Source organism: Poecilia formosa, unplaced genomic scaffold (genome assembly GCF_000485575.1).
Source record: "Poecilia formosa unplaced genomic scaffold, Poecilia_formosa-5.1.2 Scaffold931, whole genome shotgun sequence".
In the NCBI taxonomy this organism is placed as follows: domain Eukaryota; kingdom Metazoa; phylum Chordata; class Actinopteri; order Cyprinodontiformes; family Poeciliidae; genus Poecilia; species Poecilia formosa.
Window position 1 is genome coordinate 10,355 of NW_006800870.1, and position 19,510 is coordinate 29,864.

The following is a 19,510-nucleotide window of genomic DNA, read 5'->3' on the forward strand; positions in this document are numbered from 1 at the left end:
AATCAGGTGAAACGAAAATCCTTTGGGGTAAAGAGCATCAACAGATCTGTCGGTAGGCGGAAGGAGCGCTGTTGCCAAGCGGAAACACGTGTGCTCTAGAGCGGAAATAGTCAAATATGGTCATTCACAGCATAGATTCACAGCTCCCCCTTATTACCATCGCATTGACGGAGAAAATATAATGCATTACTTTGTATTTGCTTCTGAAAACTGCTTGACGGACCATCACTGAATGCCTATGTGCTGTCCTTAAAATATGTAAACCAACTGTGGCCGTTTAATAAATCGCTAAATGATTAAGAAATTATTCTAAGTACTCTGGCGGTGTTTTAACACGGTTTTTAATGTTTCTGTCACCACTTCATTAAAGTCATATCTCATTTAAAATAATATTTAACCCTCAAATAGCCTGGCCACAGATCATAATGGCCCGAATAATTTGTGACTTTACTGTACAGGCCTGTAAATTATGTTAGAGTTTAAAACTTTTCAGAGTTCTACCACTTCATTATTATTTGGGTGTATTCATATTAATATTTATAAACAAAATCACACTGGTCACAAATTATAACAGTGAAGAGGTGGCAGAAATATTAAAAACATTTTCTCTGTCAATGCGATGGTAAAAAAGGAGCCGTGAAGTTTACAATCCCAGCTGTATCAGTAAATACACCGCCATGTAGCGCCCATGTAGGCGGCGACCCTACATAGGCAAACCCACCATGGAAACTGGGGACAAACCCATGTGGGACCCATATTGTCTGCCCTCCTTTTCCCCATATGGGACCCACCTAGGTATGCTGGCTGGGTTACGTAAATACTTTTCTTCTCGCTGATCTTCAAGTCGTACCTGCGCTCTATCGCCCAGATTTTGCTATAACAACTATTCTGCGTTTGCTGTCAGAGCGCAGCACACAGCGCTCCTCCTGCGGCTCCACAACTCAGATGGTCCGCTGCACAGATTTGTGACACTCAGTGGCGCAACTGCACATTATTCAGGTGGATGCGAAAACATAAATCGGCGTCCCCCCCCCCCCCACCGAGGGAAGGAATTTCAGGGTGAAGGAGCGACGCCCCCCATCCCGAGGCGACGCTACGTGAAGTGTAAAATTCGCTACATGTACCTCGTTATGTGCGAGAGGTGAAGGAGCGTGAGGCGCGCTGAAGTGTATGGGAAAACATAATCGGTGCGTCGCCCCCTCCAGACGGGGTTTTGGCGCCCCCTCTGGTGCTGCGCCCCTATGCGTTGCATACGCTGCATACCCACTTTTTGAGCCTCTGGTGACACTTGTCTTAATATTAAAGATTATATTGACGTTTAGTTGTGCAACTTTACGGACAGGTTCATTCGTGGCTGTTTTCACTTTTATTGCGCTGTCCATATTAGTCTCCATTCCAGTTTACAAACTGTTGAACTTTAAGGTTTGATTTGTGCTTCAACTGGTGAACTGACTACAGTGGCGCAGTTGGTGGTAGCAAGAAGGTCCTGGGTTCGATTCCCGGCCTGGGGTCTTTCTGCATGGAGTTAGCATGTTCTGTGTATGGTGGGCAGTGGCGCAACTACACATTATTCAGGTGGATGCGAAAACATAAATCGGCGCACCCCCCCCCCCACGGCGAAGTTACGTGAAGGGTAAAACTCGCTACATTTACCTCATCACGTGCGCGAGGTGAAGGAGCGTAAGGCGCGCTGAAGTGTATGGGAAAACATAATCGGTGCGCCGCCCCATCCATACGGGGTTTTGACGCCCCCTCTGGTGCTGGTTCTCTCCGGGTGCCCCGTCTTCCTCCCAGTCCAAAAACATGATAGGGAGAGCCTGACTAAAACCATCTGGTTGTGTCTCTGCTTATTTCCAATCTCAAATGAGCAACTTCACGTTCAAGAACAAGCCCAAAAACACGCAACTCATTAAACTTTTAGAAAAACAAGCCCAGTCAGCCCTGACTGGGATCACAGCCAGATGCTGTGGGGTGACTTCACATAACATGAAACCCCTCCAAAGTCTCACTTTATGGTTTAAGTGTAATCAAGTCACAGTTCCAGAGATAAATAAAATTAGAGGAGAAGCAGCAGCATTCAGTTTCTATGCGCCACAAATTTAGAACAAACTTCCAGAAAACTGTAAAACAGCTGAAATACTGGGTGCCTTTAAATCTCAACTTAAAACCCACCTGTTTAGAGTTGCTTATGGCTAAATTAGGGTTAGAGTCCCAGTTAAACGACATTTAACTAAAGTCCTACGGGATTTAGAGTCCCAGCTGACAGAGTTTCAACTAAAAACCTAGAGGTTGGAGTCCTTGTCAAACGGCATTTTTGACTAAAGTCCCAGATTGGGTTTAAGTCCCAGATAAAGGACAGGGGTGCGGGTGTCATCCCCCCTGGTTGAAAAGGAGTGTGGGTTTTAATGTTATCTTTTTTTATTCAAAATCTTTCTCTTTCTTATTGTTTATTAACATTTCACCAACACTTGATTTTCAACAGAGGAATTTGAAGTCTAACAACTTCAAATGTTTGACATCTGAAAACAGCTGTTCTCTTGTTGAATGATCATACTCACATGTTTACATGTAGACTTGAGGTGGAAAACAGTGAGGACAGTTCATCAGTCCTTCACAGAAACACCACACAGTCTCAGAGATCAGAGTCTCAGTTAAGAGAGATGAGTGTCTCCTGCCAGTGCAGGTTACTGGGCTGGAAGGAGACCAGAGGACCAGCAGGAAGTGAAACCTGGAAGGACTAAACTAAAACTCCACAGAGGACAAAAGCAGTAAATAGACAGCATTCCTTCTTAATGATTTATTTAATGTGCAATATTCACAACAGTGCAGCATAACTTATTTATTAAGATGACCATGGCATGTTGCCAAATAAGGTAAAGAAAATAAAGCTGAGACCTAAACTGAGACTACATCTTATCTTAGTGATTTGAAACTAATCTGTGGGTTAACGTTAATAGATGGTTCACTGCAACAATATAGCGCTTTCCTTTGCTGTTGTAGATCCGACCACATTCCAGCTGGATTCCTCTACCAACATACATGCTACCTTTGGGTTGCCTAGTCAACGAGGCAGCTATGGAGCCTGGGTGGTGCCTAAACCCACTGCATTGGCATAGGCTGAAAGCAAACTGATGACCTGCCTGGTTTCCAGTGTGAGTCTGGCTTCAGTCAGCCAGTCCTCCACCACTCTCCTGGCCTCCCCTCGCAGCTGGTTCACCAGTTTGGCTGCCAGCTCCAGATCCCCGTGCTCTAGGCAGTAGCTGGCATATGAGAGCAGCTTGAAGGGATCCAAATCCTCGCTGCGTAGCTGGGTGGGCGGGACTTCCTGTTGCCTCTCAAAAAGCAGTGCAGCTTGGACATATGATAAAAAGTACTGGTACAGGGTGTTGTGGGATTCATCGATGAGAGCAACTCTGCGAGCGAGCGATCGCAGAGAGTTGAAACGAGCACGAAGGGAAGCCTCGCTGTACACACCGCGCTTCAAGGATTCTTCAGGCAAAGCTGACGTCAGAGCCAGGGCAAAATCATTGTCAACGCAGCTGGCACGCACAGCCTCAGCAGCGTCCTCCAGGGGCATGCTGGGAGACTCAGCGCTGGCTGTTTTTAAGGTGTAGGTAAGTGCTTCCACAGACAGCCACAGCCGATGAGCTTTCCGGGCCTCCTCCTCTGCTTCCACATGGCCTGCAGGCAGAAACACTCAATATTCACTTTCCATCCTGAAGAATAGTTCAGGAATCAAGTATTCTTCAGGAATACTTCTGTTAGAGCTCTCCAGCTAGCGACATGCTAGCTGGAGAGCTAGCATTCAGGAATTTACTGTTTGGGATGATATTTTCAGGCTGCAGGGTCAATGTCCCCCATTGTCTTCACACAAACATTCGATAATTTGATTTCACGTCCAATCCAGTGACCTTCCTCTCAGAGAACTGTTTCTATACAGTACAAATATTACTGAAGAAAAACAAGTCTCAATCACACAAGTGTTTAAAACAATGGTGACACTCTTGTAGCAGATACATTACTTGGTGTCCCACAATTCTCGAATTGACCATATTTTGCTATTCAGGTTGGAGTTGAATAGCTTTAACCTGCAATAAAGCTATTCAGCTGCAAATCCTGTATTTGCAGGAACTTCATTGCAACTGTCAAACATTTCTGATTTCAGAAATATTTGGAGAAAAACAGACCGAGCTCAGTCCTAGTTTCGATCCTGTTGAGGGTCCCTGCAGGTTGGCTTAGTGTGAGTTAGTGGAATGTTGAAGTGATTTTGCTTTTGAACTAATTTTTCATTTGGTAAATAGATAAAGAATTATCACATGATCCTCCTCTGTAGAGAGCATGTAGGAAACCCTAAAGTGCCAGACAGAAGATCCCAAAGTTTACACACAGACTGATTTTGCTTAGGTTTGTACACCCTAAATCAGGGGTCTCAAACTCCAGGCCTCGAGGGCCGCTGTCCTGCAGTTTTTAGATGTGGCACAGGTACAAAACACTGGAAGGAAATGGTTTAATTACCTCCTCCTTGTGTAGATCAGTTCTCCAGAGCCTTGCTAATGACCTAATTATTCTATTCAGGTGTGGCGCATCAGAGGCACATCTAAAAGTTGCAGGACAGTGGCCCTCGAGGACTGGAGTTTGAGACCCCTGCCCTAAACTGATCAAATGTTAGCATTTAGCTTGGGGATTAAACTTTGCAAAAAGAAACAACATAAGACATCAAAAAAGGTTTTGGGGTTTCTTTGTCAAGGAGAATGAAATTCTGAATATTTCCCATCAGTCTTGACCCAAATGCTGCTGAACACAAAGAGACCTCTGAATCAGCCAAAAGCAGATTTATTGGCAGATATAGTAACTTTTGAAATTTGCTGAGTCAGATATTTGAAATTTGCTGAGTCAGATATTTGAAAATCTGGGAGATTATCTGAAAAGAGCTATGGACAAGAGATGCTCTCATAATGTGACAGATATGAAGAACCTTTGCCCAGTAAGGTGGGAAAGTCGAAACCTAGCATGCTGACAGACTGAATGGCTTCATTAAACATTTACCCTAACCCAGTGCTTCTCAATTCCTGTCCTCTCCACCCCCCTGCTCTGCATGTTGTAGATGAGCCTCTATTCCAGAACAGCTGATTCAAATGACAGCATGGCCATCAAGTGCTGCAGAAGCCTGTTAATCACCCACAGATTCAATCCAGGTGTGTGGCAGAAGGGAAACACCTAAAACAAGCAGGGCAGGGGGCGGTGAGGACCGGAATTGAGAAGCACTGGTCTAAGCACATCTGTTTGTTTTTCAGTTCAATAGTTCAGAAAAAAATGTCAGCTAAAGGACAAGGAAAATTATTTATCATGGTCTCATTTTGTAACATAACAGAAACCTGGGATGTGCATGCTGATGACATCCACTGTAGTTCTAGTTTATCCTGGTGATTCTGAGGAGACGCGTGTGTTGATCTTACTGTCTATGGCCTCCTCCACTCCCTTCAGTCTTGCGTAGGCAGCATTCATATCCAGAGTGAAGTCATCGAGCTGTTCCTGAGTGAGCTGACGGTACCGGGTTTCCTGCTCCAGCAGCTTACTGCTCAGGTCCTGAAAACGCACAGCAGTCATTACTACGTCCAGTCACCTCACTAGAGAGGTGAGAAACAGATATTTTGTTACAATTACAGGCAATATAAAACATTTTAAAATGAAATGATACACTTGAATTCAACATTTAAAAATAACTGATATATATAGACCGACAAGCAGTAAGCAAACCCTAGAAAACCATAACCTCTAGTTTTTCTAGTTCTTCCTTCATGCAGTTCCAGTCCAACCTGTTGTCCAACATTTGTAATGTACTCTCAGAAAACTGAATAAAAGTTTATCTTATTCTTGATTCTCACGAAACTCTTTACTTCTTGCTCAGATTTCAGATGGGATGCCAGTTAAGAGTAAGAAGTAAAGAGAACCAAGGCTACAGTCTCCAGTTTTTCCCTCACAAACTCTGCTCTGCTCTGTTTAGTTCACCATTGTCCATTTGGTGGACAGCAGCAGTACAAGAAAATTAAGGCATAACCCACAATCCACACGTGAACATTTAGCAACAAGTAATGAACCACAGCCCTAGACAGAACTGTTTTTTTTTTTAATTTAGAGGTCCCGTGTTGCCTTCTCTTAATCTCTTTGTGTTTTCTTTGCCATATAAAATATGCCTGGCCCTGGCTTTCTGTGTGCTGACAGCACCGCGGGGGATGAAAGGGCTCTTCTCTGACCCTGAATGAGGCTCTGACCCTCAGCTTTCTATGCAAGGAAAGCTGAAGGTTTCCTTCCATAGATATTTTGATCTCCAGGAGCTTTTAGAATCTACCTCTGTAATGAGATAGGCCAGCCCATGTGATTACAAAATAGCTCAAGTTCTAGTCTAAACGTCAATTTTGAAAAAGATTTAGGTTAGGACTTTGATTAGACCATTCCATCACATGAATGTGCGTCGATCTAAACCATCCCATAATATGTCTGTCTGTGTGTTTGTTGTTGTGCTGCTGGAAGATGTCAGGCCTCCTTCAGCCTCAGACATGTTTTCCTCCAAGATGTTCTACATGCTCAGAGAAGTCTAATGGGAACTCCGTTTACAAGTAAGGGATTTTTAAAAAAATAATTATCTGCAGTGGATTTCAGGTTTCCGCTGAGGGAATTGGAATACAATTGTAAGGTGATGTATGATTCAAAACAGAACTACTACATCTACTATTCACAGTAGATGGACAGAGTTGCAACTAAAAGTGAAAAAAATGACAAAAGTGTTTTTCTTCAGTAAAACCAATAAACATACAACTGGTCTGTTTTTGTAAAAAAGAGGACATGAGCAATATTTACAGGTTCTTCATTTTTTTTAACTTAGTTTATTTAATCAAATTTTTATTTAATGTCCCTTTGGGATCGATAAAGTGTTTTTGAATTGAATTTGAACTGATCTGTATACAATTCATTTAATTCAATGATACTTTACTATTCTTGGGGGGGAAATTCCAAACCATTTGCTGTAAGAATAAGAGATTATGAGAGACGCTAAAGCTGCTGGCAGGAAAGATCTGTAGTAGCCTGTGTTGCAGCAGATCTGAAAGAGCCTCTGACTGAAGGCATTCTTACTGAGTTACTGTGCATCAAGAGGATGGTCAGGTTGGCTACTAGTATGGCACATCCTCCTTTGTCCAATCAGCTGTAGGGACTCTGCATGATGGGACAGAGCAGACCTCTACATACAGACAGACAGACAGACAACCCTCCCTCCCCACCTTCTTAAGGAATAGAGTCTAGTCTAGGGGAGCCCAAAGTCGGACCTGGAGGGCCGGCATCCTGCTTGTTTTAGTTCTCTCCCTGGTTTAACGCACCTGGATCAAATCATGGCTCGTTAGACGGCCTAAGAGGAAGATTGAAAAGCTGAACAGGTTGTTACTACTACCAGGGAGAGACCTAAAAGGTGCAGGATGCTGGCCCTCGAGGACCGACTTTGAGTACCCCTGGACTAGTCCATCTACGGTAAGTGTGCATAGTGATGGAGACCTGCTCGGCTTCAGCTCTCAGCTCCTGCTCCTGGACTTTGAGGACATCTCGGACGTGGTCGGTGTGAGCGGCCGCCTGCCGCCGCAGCTGAGTTCTCATCTCTGCCTCGATCACTTCTCTCAGCTCAGCCAGCTGCAAGCACAACACGCCTCACATTAGGATGGATATGCAGGATGCCTGCCGCCTCCCTCAGGCATCAATCCACTGCACCTTCCTCTCCTGGTCCAGTCGGGCCTCCTCTTTAACGTGCTGCGTTGCTGTGCCGACGGCTTTGTCCAGAGCTTTCTGGTCCTCGGCTCTCTGCTGCTCCAGCGCTGCTTCCATGTGGATCTGTCCTCGGACTCGCTGCTCAGCCAGTTCTCGATTCAGCTGGTCAATGCGCCGATGTGCGTGGGCAATCAAAGCGTTCAGGTCATCTGTTGACAGTTTACCAGCTACACACAACACACACACACACAACTAGAACTAGCTTAGGATTCACTAAACATTTAAACTCTCCTGCTGGAGCCTGCATGAACAATAATGGTTGATGTGTATAATGTGTGTACTTACTAAGGCCTTTCCAGTTGGCCTGGATCTCTGGAGTTAGGCTACTCACTTCCCTCTGAAACTGCTGCTTGGCTTCATTAACCAGTTCAGTGTACTGGGCCACAATCTTTGCTTCCGACTCTGCTGATTGGACCTACAATCCAGGAGACGGGGTGAGGGTTAAAGGGTGTTCTGGATGTGGAACCATGAGCAGATCTTAGGAAGTCTATGTACATATAAACAAAACCTAAAGTACTGCACACTGTCACTGATTTACATTATTAGAACATGTAAGCATATAGAGAAGAGGAAAAATATGATGGAGTGCCCAGTTAAAAATGATTTTAAACATTTAAAATTGAAAACCAAATCCAGGAATATGTGGAACAAAACAAAGTTAGCTAATGATCAGCTCCAAGGTGATCATAGTCAGATGGGAAGATCAGGACAAGAAAATGGTTTGTTGTCACCAAGTTCTCCCAACATGAGAAAGCTCTATCCCTGAAACTGTTCCATGCCCTGAGAAAAGCTAGCAGTGTGTGAGCAGCATCTCTTGCTCCTCACAGATTACATCTGACTGGAACAGACAAAACTTGTCAGAAATTTATCAGCAGAACTGACATAGTAGTGCATTTTTAAACAAATCAGTCTGAAGGTAGGAAGCTAATAATTTGTTCCCCTTTTCTTCACACTGTGCAGGCGGAACTTTAACGCTCCACAAGACATTACTGTGAGAGTGGATGGGCAAGTTTGCCTCTTGTGAGGGAAAAATACCTCATAGATGAAGCACGCCAAAATACATCAACACAAAGCTTTAATTTAATATGACATTTAAAAAAAACAAGCACTTGAAGAAGTACAGTGAGTTTTTGAGGCTGACTGAAGGTAAAAAAGACATCTGGAGCAGCCAGGCAGCAGATAAAGCAGTGCACACTTGGATGAGTACGACAGTCAGAAAGCTAAGCATATAACCTGAAAAATAACTTAAGTCATTGGGCTGGGGGTGTAACATGCTGGGTATTGCTTTTGCTGTTAAACCACCGCTACGTTCTGAGACGTAACATTTCACAGATGTGGCACAGTTCGTGCTCCACCAGACGGTGAACTTTCACATCCAGTGTCTCCGTAAAGCTGCAGCACGCAATTTTAAAAAAGATGTTTTTACACATGTATGAAAACTTTTGTGGTCTCAACATGACACAGATGAGCTGTGTGTGAGGGGGCCGGGGGGAAATCGAGCTCATCTGTCCTCTTCCTGTATTCTGCAGTATTACGCTGCTCGATCAAAAACAACCAACCAGAGCCAGCAGAAAACAGCTAGCCATGCTCTCAGGCAGTTTTGATTTAGTATTTAGGGTTGTTTATTTTGGCGCAACCTGCATTTGACTTTGAATGAATGTTTTATATTTTGCTTGACACCATTTGATATAGGCAGTGATGTGAGTTTTATTTCACTTTATAAAGCTCAATTGAGCTGTAAAATTAAGCTCAACAGCTTAATTATGCATAATTAAGCTGTTGAGAGCCTTGTTGTTAAATATTGTACTGATTACAGGTTTTACATTTGTCTTTTTGACTGAATACCTGCTGCATTGTGCCTGCAAGAATTTTGCATACTTTTGTCTAAATTAGGCAATTCTTTGGTTCTATTTTGCCAGATCACATAGTAGCATTTATACCTAAAGTGAAAAATTAACAGCCAATCGTGATAAGTATTGGAATCGGCAGAAAAAACCTGATCAGAGCAACCCTTATAACCAGGCCTTACCTTGGAGACTACTTTGTCTAAGTCTACCACCATTTTATGGAGATTCTCTTCTGCTGCTAAGATCAGCGGCCGTGCAGCTGTAATCTTCAACCCTCTGGATTTGTCAATCACTGATTTTAGACCGTCCAGAGCTTCACTGCAATAGTGGAAAGAAATCAATGTGAAGATTTACCTCAACTGTCTGAATTCAAGACAAAATAAACATGCCTCCATGACAGTAAAAACATTATTTTTAAGATATTTTCGTTTACAAAACATATAAACAAAATACTGTGTGTAAAGACAAGTTGAATTCATCGCAGCAGGCTCTGAATGTGTGTACATGTCTTACTTGGCTTTGACAAGAGCAGTTTTGGCAACATTCACAGAAGTTGTTCTGTCTGCCAGAGCAGCTTCTAGATCTTTCCACTGGGTTGACTTTTCCTCCGTTGGACCCTGCATTCATCAAAACATGAAATTCAACATCAAAAAATTAATCATTAGCAAAGGATATGTGCTAAAATCATTTTATTAGAACTTTCAGCTAACAGCTCTTGTACACCATAAACAAGACCCACCCTGTTTCTACTCCAGTGCTTATTCCTGGATGGAGAAGCTTCTTGCAGCCATGCAGCACTGTGAGCACATCTGCTCTGCCTTGTGTCTCCTAACTTTACACACACATTTGGGCTATTTTCCTGATTTTGCTACATTTACCACCCTCAAGCATTTTATAGACTTTTATTTACCATAAACAGTGAATGGCTTTAAAATTTATAAAATTCACAACAAAATAAAGAAAAGCCCTCAAAATAATTGTCATTAATCAGTAACACTGTGTGGCTATTTGAACCATTTCTCATCTTTTCTGTCTAGATTTCCCTGTTGTCACACACTGAATCAGAAGACGAAGACTTGAGAACAAATGAGGCTCAGAGGAACCCCTGATGCTTCCAGCTGTTTTCAAAAGAAAAATCTGTGTCTATAAAAATGCATAGCCTAATATATATATATATATATATGTATATATATGTATATATATCATTCAGTATTAATCATTATTTAATAATCTGTGTTCCTCTACATTTTATGCTTGTATACTTATATAAATATGTATTGATATTACCAAATAAATATAAAATTATGAGTAGCTGTGTTTTGTAAAATGATCATCATACATGAAATCAAAATATTCCATTCCTATTCTATTAACCTCACTAAGAATATTCAAATATGCTGAACCATGTATCAATCACATGTAGCTATGATAGCCGTTTTAATAATGTTTTCAGCAAAACAGTGTGAACATTTGTTTAGTACTTATCGAGATATGATTGATTAAATGCGGTGATATTGCACTGCGCCTGCCAACCATATAGCACCTAGGAGAGGGGGCAACCGCTCCAAGATGGCCGCCTTATGTCAAGTCAATGAAAATAGGCAAGAGTGGTCCATGAGGCGTCTACGTTAACGGAGCTGACGATACGAGCGCGGATGTTTAGAAACATATCTACCAAAACAGAGGAGAGATAGAGAAATTTGTGACAATGAAATTTCACAAATTTTATTGCAACATGAGTGTTATAAGTTTGATGACTAAAGTAATATTACGTGAATAGTTACACTATAAAGTCTTTAAAAGACAAGGAAAAAAAACGCCACTTTAGTAAGAAAAAAAGCTTCTATAGAGTTATCAAGACCTGACGTGAATAGCTCAGCAAGTTCTTTGAACTAAACAGTTCTTTAAATAATTGTTTCAAAGTCCTGCGGCTGATGTTTGATTCTGATGTGTTAAAAGATTAAGTATTTTCTTATTTGTAAAACCAATACCAACAATAACTTTACAAGACCCTCAGTATTCCTCATTTTAGCACAGTGTGGTACAGAGTTCTCATAAAATTGCAACTTTATTCTTGTATTATCACAGCTTCAGTGTCATATTTCAAACAAACCAGTAAAAAAACTCCAAGTCTGGCCTTACTTTGTTATAACCAAGTAGTGGTAGCTCTCAGAAAAAGGCCAGGACATAGATAAAGCCTCCCTACTTACTATGATCATAAAATGCACTTTTCATATCTTCTGACAAGCTGGAATACAAGCAATATTGTTGCAAATTTTGCACAAAAAATGTTTAAAAACTATATACCCTTTTAAGTTCTAATTTTTACAAGTTTTGCAAAGTTTTACTGTTAGCCTAAATATGTATGTAAATATGTAATATGTATTTTCTGTTACCCCCCAGGGAATCAGTTCCCTGGGAGGTAACAGAAAATAATTGAAAACCACTGCACTAGCAGCAACAGTACAGTAATTAGTGTGTATATAAATGTGACTCTGTACCTCTGTCTCCATTGCCTCCTTTAGCTTGTGTGTGTGCTGAGTGATGGCCTGCAGAGCCGCCTCCTGAGCTCCAATAGCCTGCAGTGTTGCCTTGGCAGAACTGGCCAGGGAGTCGTCCAGTCGGGCCGACAGCGCTGCAACACACACACAAGATGCTGAAGTTTACAGCTCACATGGCATTTCAGTTTTACTTGGTCGTCTAAAGTACAGACAACTATTATATTCACCCATTAACCTTGTCAGGTCATATTATGACAAAATAAACAAGTTTATGAAGAAAGTTTTCCACAATTATTGATTTTATACTTTATCAAAAAATTAAACCACAGATGTGAGGTAACACAACCTGAGAGTAACAATGTTATTCTAGGCAACATATCAGTCCCACTGAACACTCATAAGTATGTAAAAGTTGAGATGAGTAATATTGTGTGTGTGTGTGTTACTGAAAACTCACATGCGATAATGTCTTTTTCGTCCTGATTCTGTTGGGCCAGCCTAGCAGCCACTTCTTCTGCTGACCGCTCTCTCAGAGGCTCTGCTGCTCCAGCCGACTCTGTCTCCTGAAGGACAGCCGCTGTTTCCAAGGCAATATTATGATCACTGCATTCTTTACAGTCCTCTAAGGAAAACCAACACATATCACTTTAACAAAGGATACTTTTAGACATGTTAGTTTCCAGTAGCAGCAGCCTGCTCTGCTTGGGTTTTCAGCCTTTTCATTCTAGACTGCACTGTTAACATGTTTAAAAGCATTTTACACATTTTAACATGTTCAAAATGTCAGAAGTGCAAAACGTTTTACTTTTTTCACTTCTAACATTAATTAAAACATTAATCTTTTTTGAAGTCAGTTGAAGTGACTGGTGTGCGTGTCACATTCTAACAGCAGCAGGTGAAGAACATCTCAGGTACTGAAGAACCTGAGATGTTCTCTGGAGACATCAGTAGTATCTTCTGTCAGTCTAACCCAGCTTCTCAATTCCTGTCCTCTCCACCCCCCTGCTCTGCATGTTTTAGATGTACCTCTATTCCAGAACAGCTGATTCAAATGATTGCATGACCGTCAAATACTGCAGAAGCCTGTTAATCACCCACAGATTCAATCCAGTTGTGTCGTAGAAGGGAAACACCTAAAACATGCAGGGCAGGGGCGGTGAGGACCGGAATTGAGAAGCACTGGTCTAACCATTGATTGCACTGAGCCAAGATAAAGGTGCTCCAACTCACTGCAGCCGGATGTGTCCTGCTGGATTTTCCTCAAATGATCACTGGGTGTTTGAAGTCTCTATGCTACAGATTGTTTAAATCAAACTGAATGTGACTGCAAAATTTAGCTCCAAAGACCCTCAGATCCAGATCTGACAGAACTTTGTCTGAGCCACTAAAACTTGATCTTTTTTAGTCTCTGCACATTTATTTTATTTATCTTCAGCAACCTTCTGCTCTAGTTAGTTCAGCAGGATGACTGGTGTTATTTCTGCTACTTTTGGTTAGTTTTGACTTTCTGTTGCATAGTTGCTGAACTTTTGTTATATATAGAACTCTGGTAAGCTGTGGCTGTTTTCAGATGTCGAGACATTAGATTTTTTGCCACTAGAAATACACCAGAAACCATATTCCCATCCTGACACCCTGACTGTTGAGCTCCTCCTCTTTTGCTACATGTTGGAACAACATATAGAACAGGCTTATTAGTCCACACAGAAGTTTGTCCTAAAATCTAAAGTTTCTAGACAAGTTTCAGCTTGACTGATGGGTGTTACTCCACACCCATCAGTCCTTGGACAGAAGTTTAGGCAGATTACAAATGATTCATCAAGCAGGTAGTTAAATAAGAAGCTTGCTTTAAAAAAATTTATGGACCGTAAGAGTTTGACAATTGTCAGACAGGAAGGTGGGCTGTGAGAGTGGGACTCAAACATGTGATGGCCGAGTCAAGGAGTAAGACAGGAGTCACGCTTTACACCTACACCACCACTGCACCCCAGAAGCTAATACTGGCAGTAAATGTAAAAAGTGATGAATAATAAGGTTGTTCTTAGGAACAGCTGCATATACACTTCAGTCAGAAAATATCTCAGTACATTATTATGGACAGTGTGTGTAACATGCTAACACTTCTAGAACTTTTACACACGTGTGATGAGTCTCATTTATATGCAGGTATTGTCCTTATTTCCTGGACTATAAAGTGTTTGAACAATAAATATTAAACCACTACTGACAGGTGAAACATTGTTGGGTGAGGCGGCCTCATGTTTGTCGACTAGCAACGAGGGAAAGTGATCAGTTTCTCTTAAAGTCACAAAGCATCAACGCAAACACTGCCCATAGAACCAATGATGCTCATGTTGCATCATTCAGTGGGATTAAAGCACACAAGGCCACCTAGCGCACCCAGCTAGCAACTGCTAGGTCGATTTAAAAACCTACCAGCACCTGAGTAATGCAACATTCTTATAAGTGGAGCAGACTTCTGTTTTTTCTTCACCACTTTTTGACAAAAATATATTAATTTCTCCCATCTTGAATGAAATATTTAAACACAGTTCTCCCCCCAGAAACAACAACTTGGACAGTGTGTGTTCAAGCTGGGATTTACCTTTTTGTTCCAATAAGTCCCATTTTGAACCTAAAATCTGCTTTAGTATTTGTTGTTTTCAACAACAGAGTTACAGAATGGCCTTTCTAGCATAAATCAAATAGTCCAGTCTGTAGGTGGATGACGTTTTGGGGAGGTTGCTGTGGTAACCTATTTTTACAGCTGCTTCACAGGTTCTGTTCCATCAGAACCTGTGGAAACGTTCGAAGGATGAGGAAGCTCAATGTTGGCACGGCATGAGTGAAACATGCTACCTGCAGCTGCTGCGGGCTCGGTGTCGCATGGAGCTGGAATGGACTGGACCTCACTGATGGCCGAGATGATCTGAGTCGCCTCTGCTGAAGCCTCTGCTTGGAAACCCATTGAACAAGGAAAACACTCATACAATGCTTTGACTGGTTTGTTAGAAATGTTACAAAAATGTCACAATGAAGGGTAAATTATAAAATGAGCCAAAACTAAAAAAAAAATACCTTTAAAGTGACAATTAGAAAACCTGACTCAAATCTCAGTGTCCCAGTTAAAAAGCAAGAGAAAATTAGTTTAGTTTATTTAGAACAGGGACAATGTGAGAAAAAACAATAAAAAGATGCTTTGCACCAACTTTAGCTTAAACTAGTTTCCATCAGTAGTCCCACTGTCAGAGTTGACATTACAGTCCAATATCATAAAATATACATTGAAAGTCCCCATATTACCTTTGTGGGTATATGGGGACCTTCTCTCTTTAAACAATGCTGCCACACCATCTTTTACCTTTTATGTGAGCCACCACTAATTTGGCATAATTTGCTAAATAAATCAATAATAAACTGATGTTTGGTAACAATACAAGTTTCGAAAGCTTATTTCAAAATGTTACATATGGATTTATTTAATTTTTTCCAGGTCATTTGTAATTGTTTGGAGGTGTTTCCTCCCTGTTCCCTTTTACTGCCTTCTAGTTTGCTCCTTTGGGAAGAAACAAGTCAATCAAGCAGATGCAGTTTGACTTCAGAGTGAAAGTATGGAAGAAGAAATTTCTCCAGACATTGCTATGAAGAAAGAAATTGTTTTGCAAATCTGTTGGAAATGGTTTGTTAAGAAACAATTCTTTTTATAAATACAGCAAAAAGTTTTGAGAAAACCATGCCAACGCAGTGAGGTTTTACCCTGGATGTTTTGTGTCGGCTGTGACAATGCGGGCTCTGTTGTCTCTTTTAGTTTCTTTTCTGACTTCGCTTTGGACGTTCTCATCTGTTTTTCCATCATAGAAGGAGGCTGGATGGACTCCATCTAAACAGCAAACAGAAGAGCAGACTCACTCCACAACCAAAGGATTTTAATTGAGTGTCTCAAACCAAAGTGAGGAAACAACCAGAACTGAAACTTGCAAGCACCTACAGGTAGAATTACTTCTGCTGGTTTTCAGGCATATCTGAAGTAAAGATGCTTTCACACACACAGCATCAGACTGTCACTGCCTTGCTTCACTGTAGAATCTCTGTGTATTGTGAATGATAGAAGGGGTAAGGCTTTGCCCCATTCTCTTAGAACTGAAAGAGTCAAATCTCCATCAATGAGACCTGACAGATCAGGGAGCTCTCTCTTTCTTTCCAATATAATCCAACAGTCTATATTTAGAGTTGACTGCTATGGCAGAAATCTTTTTCATACATCAAAGCATGTTTAAATGTAAAAGGATTCATTCAGACATTCCGCCAGAACTAACAGAGGCTGACATGGTTTTATTAGGTGCACCGATGGCAGGTCATTAAAAAGCCTCACCTGCTGACTCTGATTTTGGCAGATTTTTTTTTTTTTGTCTGAAATGTTGCTAAATATAGCAAGTAAGTAGCTGAATTGGTAACTGTGGGGTGACTATTGTTAACTGCAAACGTGCAGACATGACCTGGTGGGCCGGTCTGTCAGTCAAGCATATCTCACAGGAGAGCAGAAGAGGAGAGTGGTTAATCTTTGTACCTTGGCAGAAGTAGATAAGATCGGTGGATAAGATCAGACTCACATGCAAGTATGAGCTGATCACCGATCTCCCAAAATTAAGGAAATTCGCTGGGCAATTTCCTTAATTTTACAATGTTTTACCTAGTTTTACCATGATTATCTAATAGTAGAAGGTTTTTGGGCACGAGTGGTAGAATAAGAAGAGGTGTGTGATGCTCTATTTTACCATAAATTCACTTCCACCTTATTCAGGGTTTTCTGTTCTAAAGTCATGAGAATAGCAGGGGATAGCTCTGTGTCATTGGCCAATCTGAAGGCTGGGAGCAACACACAGTGCCTCAGGAAAAAAAAACAAAACAAAGAAAAATCACACCTTCAACCAAACAGTGATGGAATTAAAACAGTAAAGATTTGACCCAGATAAAAGAAATGTCTGCATCAGACACAGTGACATGCTGATGCTGCAGTCACTGACTTCATGCAATCTGCTGGGTTTCCTTTGACAGAAAACTTTTAAACAGTTTAATGAGTGAACAGAACTTCACTGCATTGGTTGACAACTAGGATCAGTTAGGAATGGATGTAACGGGCTTTGATATCGTCTGTAACATTGGTGTGAACTAAATTGTTTCAATAAAGTGCTTAGAGACAATATCTGGAGGGAACTGGTGCTGTGGTGGGGTTCAACTAACCTGTTTCCTGATGGGAAGACCTGCATCTTGAGAAGCAGGTCCCAAAGCCAGACCTAACAGCCATTCCGAATATGGAACATTTTTCTCCACTGCTGCTCGAAACTTGTGGTCCCACTTGGCGTAGATGATTGTGCCTCCAATGCCCCCAGTTACTGTCAACAAGCCAGCTGCTACCACTCTGGAAGCACCACTGAGGTGGAAGAGGGGAGCACACACAAGGAATGTTAGAATGCAACTTAGTAATTGCAATAAGCAATAAAAAGTTGACTGGAATATTTGCCTTAAATTCAGCTCAGATATGACGGCATTACCTGCTTTCTCCTGTGGTGTATTCCCTGCACTGCTGCACATTAGTCAGACGGATTCTCCCAGAGCTCTTCTAGAAGGTAATGGGACACACAAAAAGAAACAAGCCACATGGATCTTCACTTCAGTTTTAACATCAGAACCAAGAAACCTTCTGTTATGTTCTGTCCTGAATTCTCTTTAGAATGACTACAACACATCCAGACCTATTCCTTAGCCCAGTTAAGAAAAATAAATGTTGTAATTCATCCTGTTCAAGAGTTATTATTGATCCTCAGTTCTAAAGTCCTTCCACTGGCTCCCTGGAGCTCATATAACTTTAAAAATACTGCTGTTAGTTTATAAATTGCTGTACAGCTAAACACCACAATATATTAAAGATCTGTTGTTATTGTATCAACCTTCCAGACCTCTCAGGTATTCTGGTTCTGGTCTGTTGAAGGTTCTGGTCCTGGTCCAGAATCAATCATGGAGAAGAAGCAATCAGCTTCTATGCATCACAAATCTGGAACAAATTAATCTAACCCCGTTTCTCCTGAAATCGAAAATCATCTCCTTTGTTTTGTTTACATTCAAAATGAGATGATTGTTCCCACAACATGCCACCAGCTCTCTGTACTTAGCCTCTTGTCTGAAGTGTAGAGAGTGGAAAGGAGTGGTGAGAGTACAGTCCCCTGTGGCCCTTCAGCCTCACAAACTGTGGTCCGTTTGTCAGCTAGTCAGATCCAGGCGATTGTGGAGGCCTCCACCTGTGTCTTTTGGAGTTTCTGACAAAGCCGATCAGGCTAAATTCAAGTCAAGCTCTACAAAGCTCTGCTAATAAGTTCATATGAGAGCCAGCTATGCTGAAGCAGAGATATCTAAAAGTTGCAGGAGTCTGGCCTTTGAGGACTGGATTTTGAGACCACTGCACTAAAGGGTCTGCTGCTCCTCACAGAGCATAACAACTCACTGCGTCACAATCCCGCCATGACATTTCACCAATAACGTCTCGCGTCGAATGGTTCCAAACTTTTCTTACGCTTTTTCCTTTTCCTTGGCTGAAGTGTGAGGACCTTTAATCAGTTCCCTGACCAAGAAGGTAAAGAGACCACAGGTTCGTTTAAAGTGAAAATGTATTTCACACTAAGGACCAGCGTGCTGGAACCGCTGTCGTCAGAAAGATCCGAACAACCACACAATTGCAGATTAGCAGTGAGCTCTCTGAGGCACCTTGAACCAAGCTGCGGGTCATTGAATGACAAGCTAACACCAACATGGCAGCTAACAGCTGCAGTGTAATTTCAGTCCTACCTGAGCTGTGGCCTTGACTCCACGCAGACAAACCCTCAGCATGGTCCTCGCTTCCTTTTTCTGAATTCCGACCTAGAACTACCCACTCAGCACCACTTTGCTCACTTTTTCCTTCTGGCTTTTGTCTAACTGACGTACACCAGCATCTGACAGGGCTCTTCTTCTCGGCGCTTATGGATCATTTCCGGTGGAATACTCAGCCTATAGGAGCTTTACTGCCACGCAGTGGCGCGGAGAGGGATCACCTGGGAGTGCCTTATCCAAAAGCAGACCCAGAACCTCATTTTAAAGCTGTACTAACTTCTCTGTTTAATTACTATTAGAATACAACCATTAAAGTCTCCACTTTTTAAAGTATGCTTTAAAAAAAGCATACTTTTTTAAATATGCTTTTAAAAAAGTAAAAGCATATTTACTTTTTTATGTTATTTAAAAGTAAATAACATACTTTTAATGTTTATAATTTAACTGCATAAATATGCAAGTTAAAATATGTACACCTAATTGTCC

At 41.6% G+C, this 19,510-nt stretch overlaps 1 protein-coding gene across 4 annotated transcripts; it reads right to left on the reverse strand.

Annotated features, from left to right (window-relative positions):
- Positions 1-2,782: 2,782 nt before the first annotated feature.
- Positions 2,783-19,186, reverse strand: immt (inner membrane protein, mitochondrial (mitofilin)). Of its 4 annotated transcripts, none has more exons than XM_007543879.2 (14): positions 19,001-19,186; positions 17,713-17,777; positions 17,402-17,591; positions 15,917-16,040; positions 15,020-15,115; positions 12,618-12,782; positions 12,161-12,294; positions 10,173-10,276; positions 9,842-9,977; positions 8,098-8,227; positions 7,756-7,979; positions 7,546-7,677; positions 5,457-5,586; positions 2,783-3,681 (listed from the first exon to the last, which is right to left on the reverse strand). In XM_007543879.2, the coding sequence occupies exons 1-14, from the start codon at positions 19,040-19,042 to the stop codon at positions 3,074-3,076; spliced, it is 2,280 nt and encodes a 759-aa protein (XP_007543941.1). In that variant the 5' UTR covers positions 19,043-19,186; the 3' UTR covers positions 2,783-3,073. The 4 variants fall into 4 exon arrangements, with proteins under 4 accessions (XP_007543941.1, XP_007543942.1, XP_007543939.1 ...); XM_007543880.2 differs by having other exon boundaries at positions 12,618-12,737; positions 17,713-17,780; XM_007543877.2 differs by having other exon boundaries at positions 17,713-17,780.
- Between the last annotated feature and the right edge of the window lie 324 nt (positions 19,187-19,510).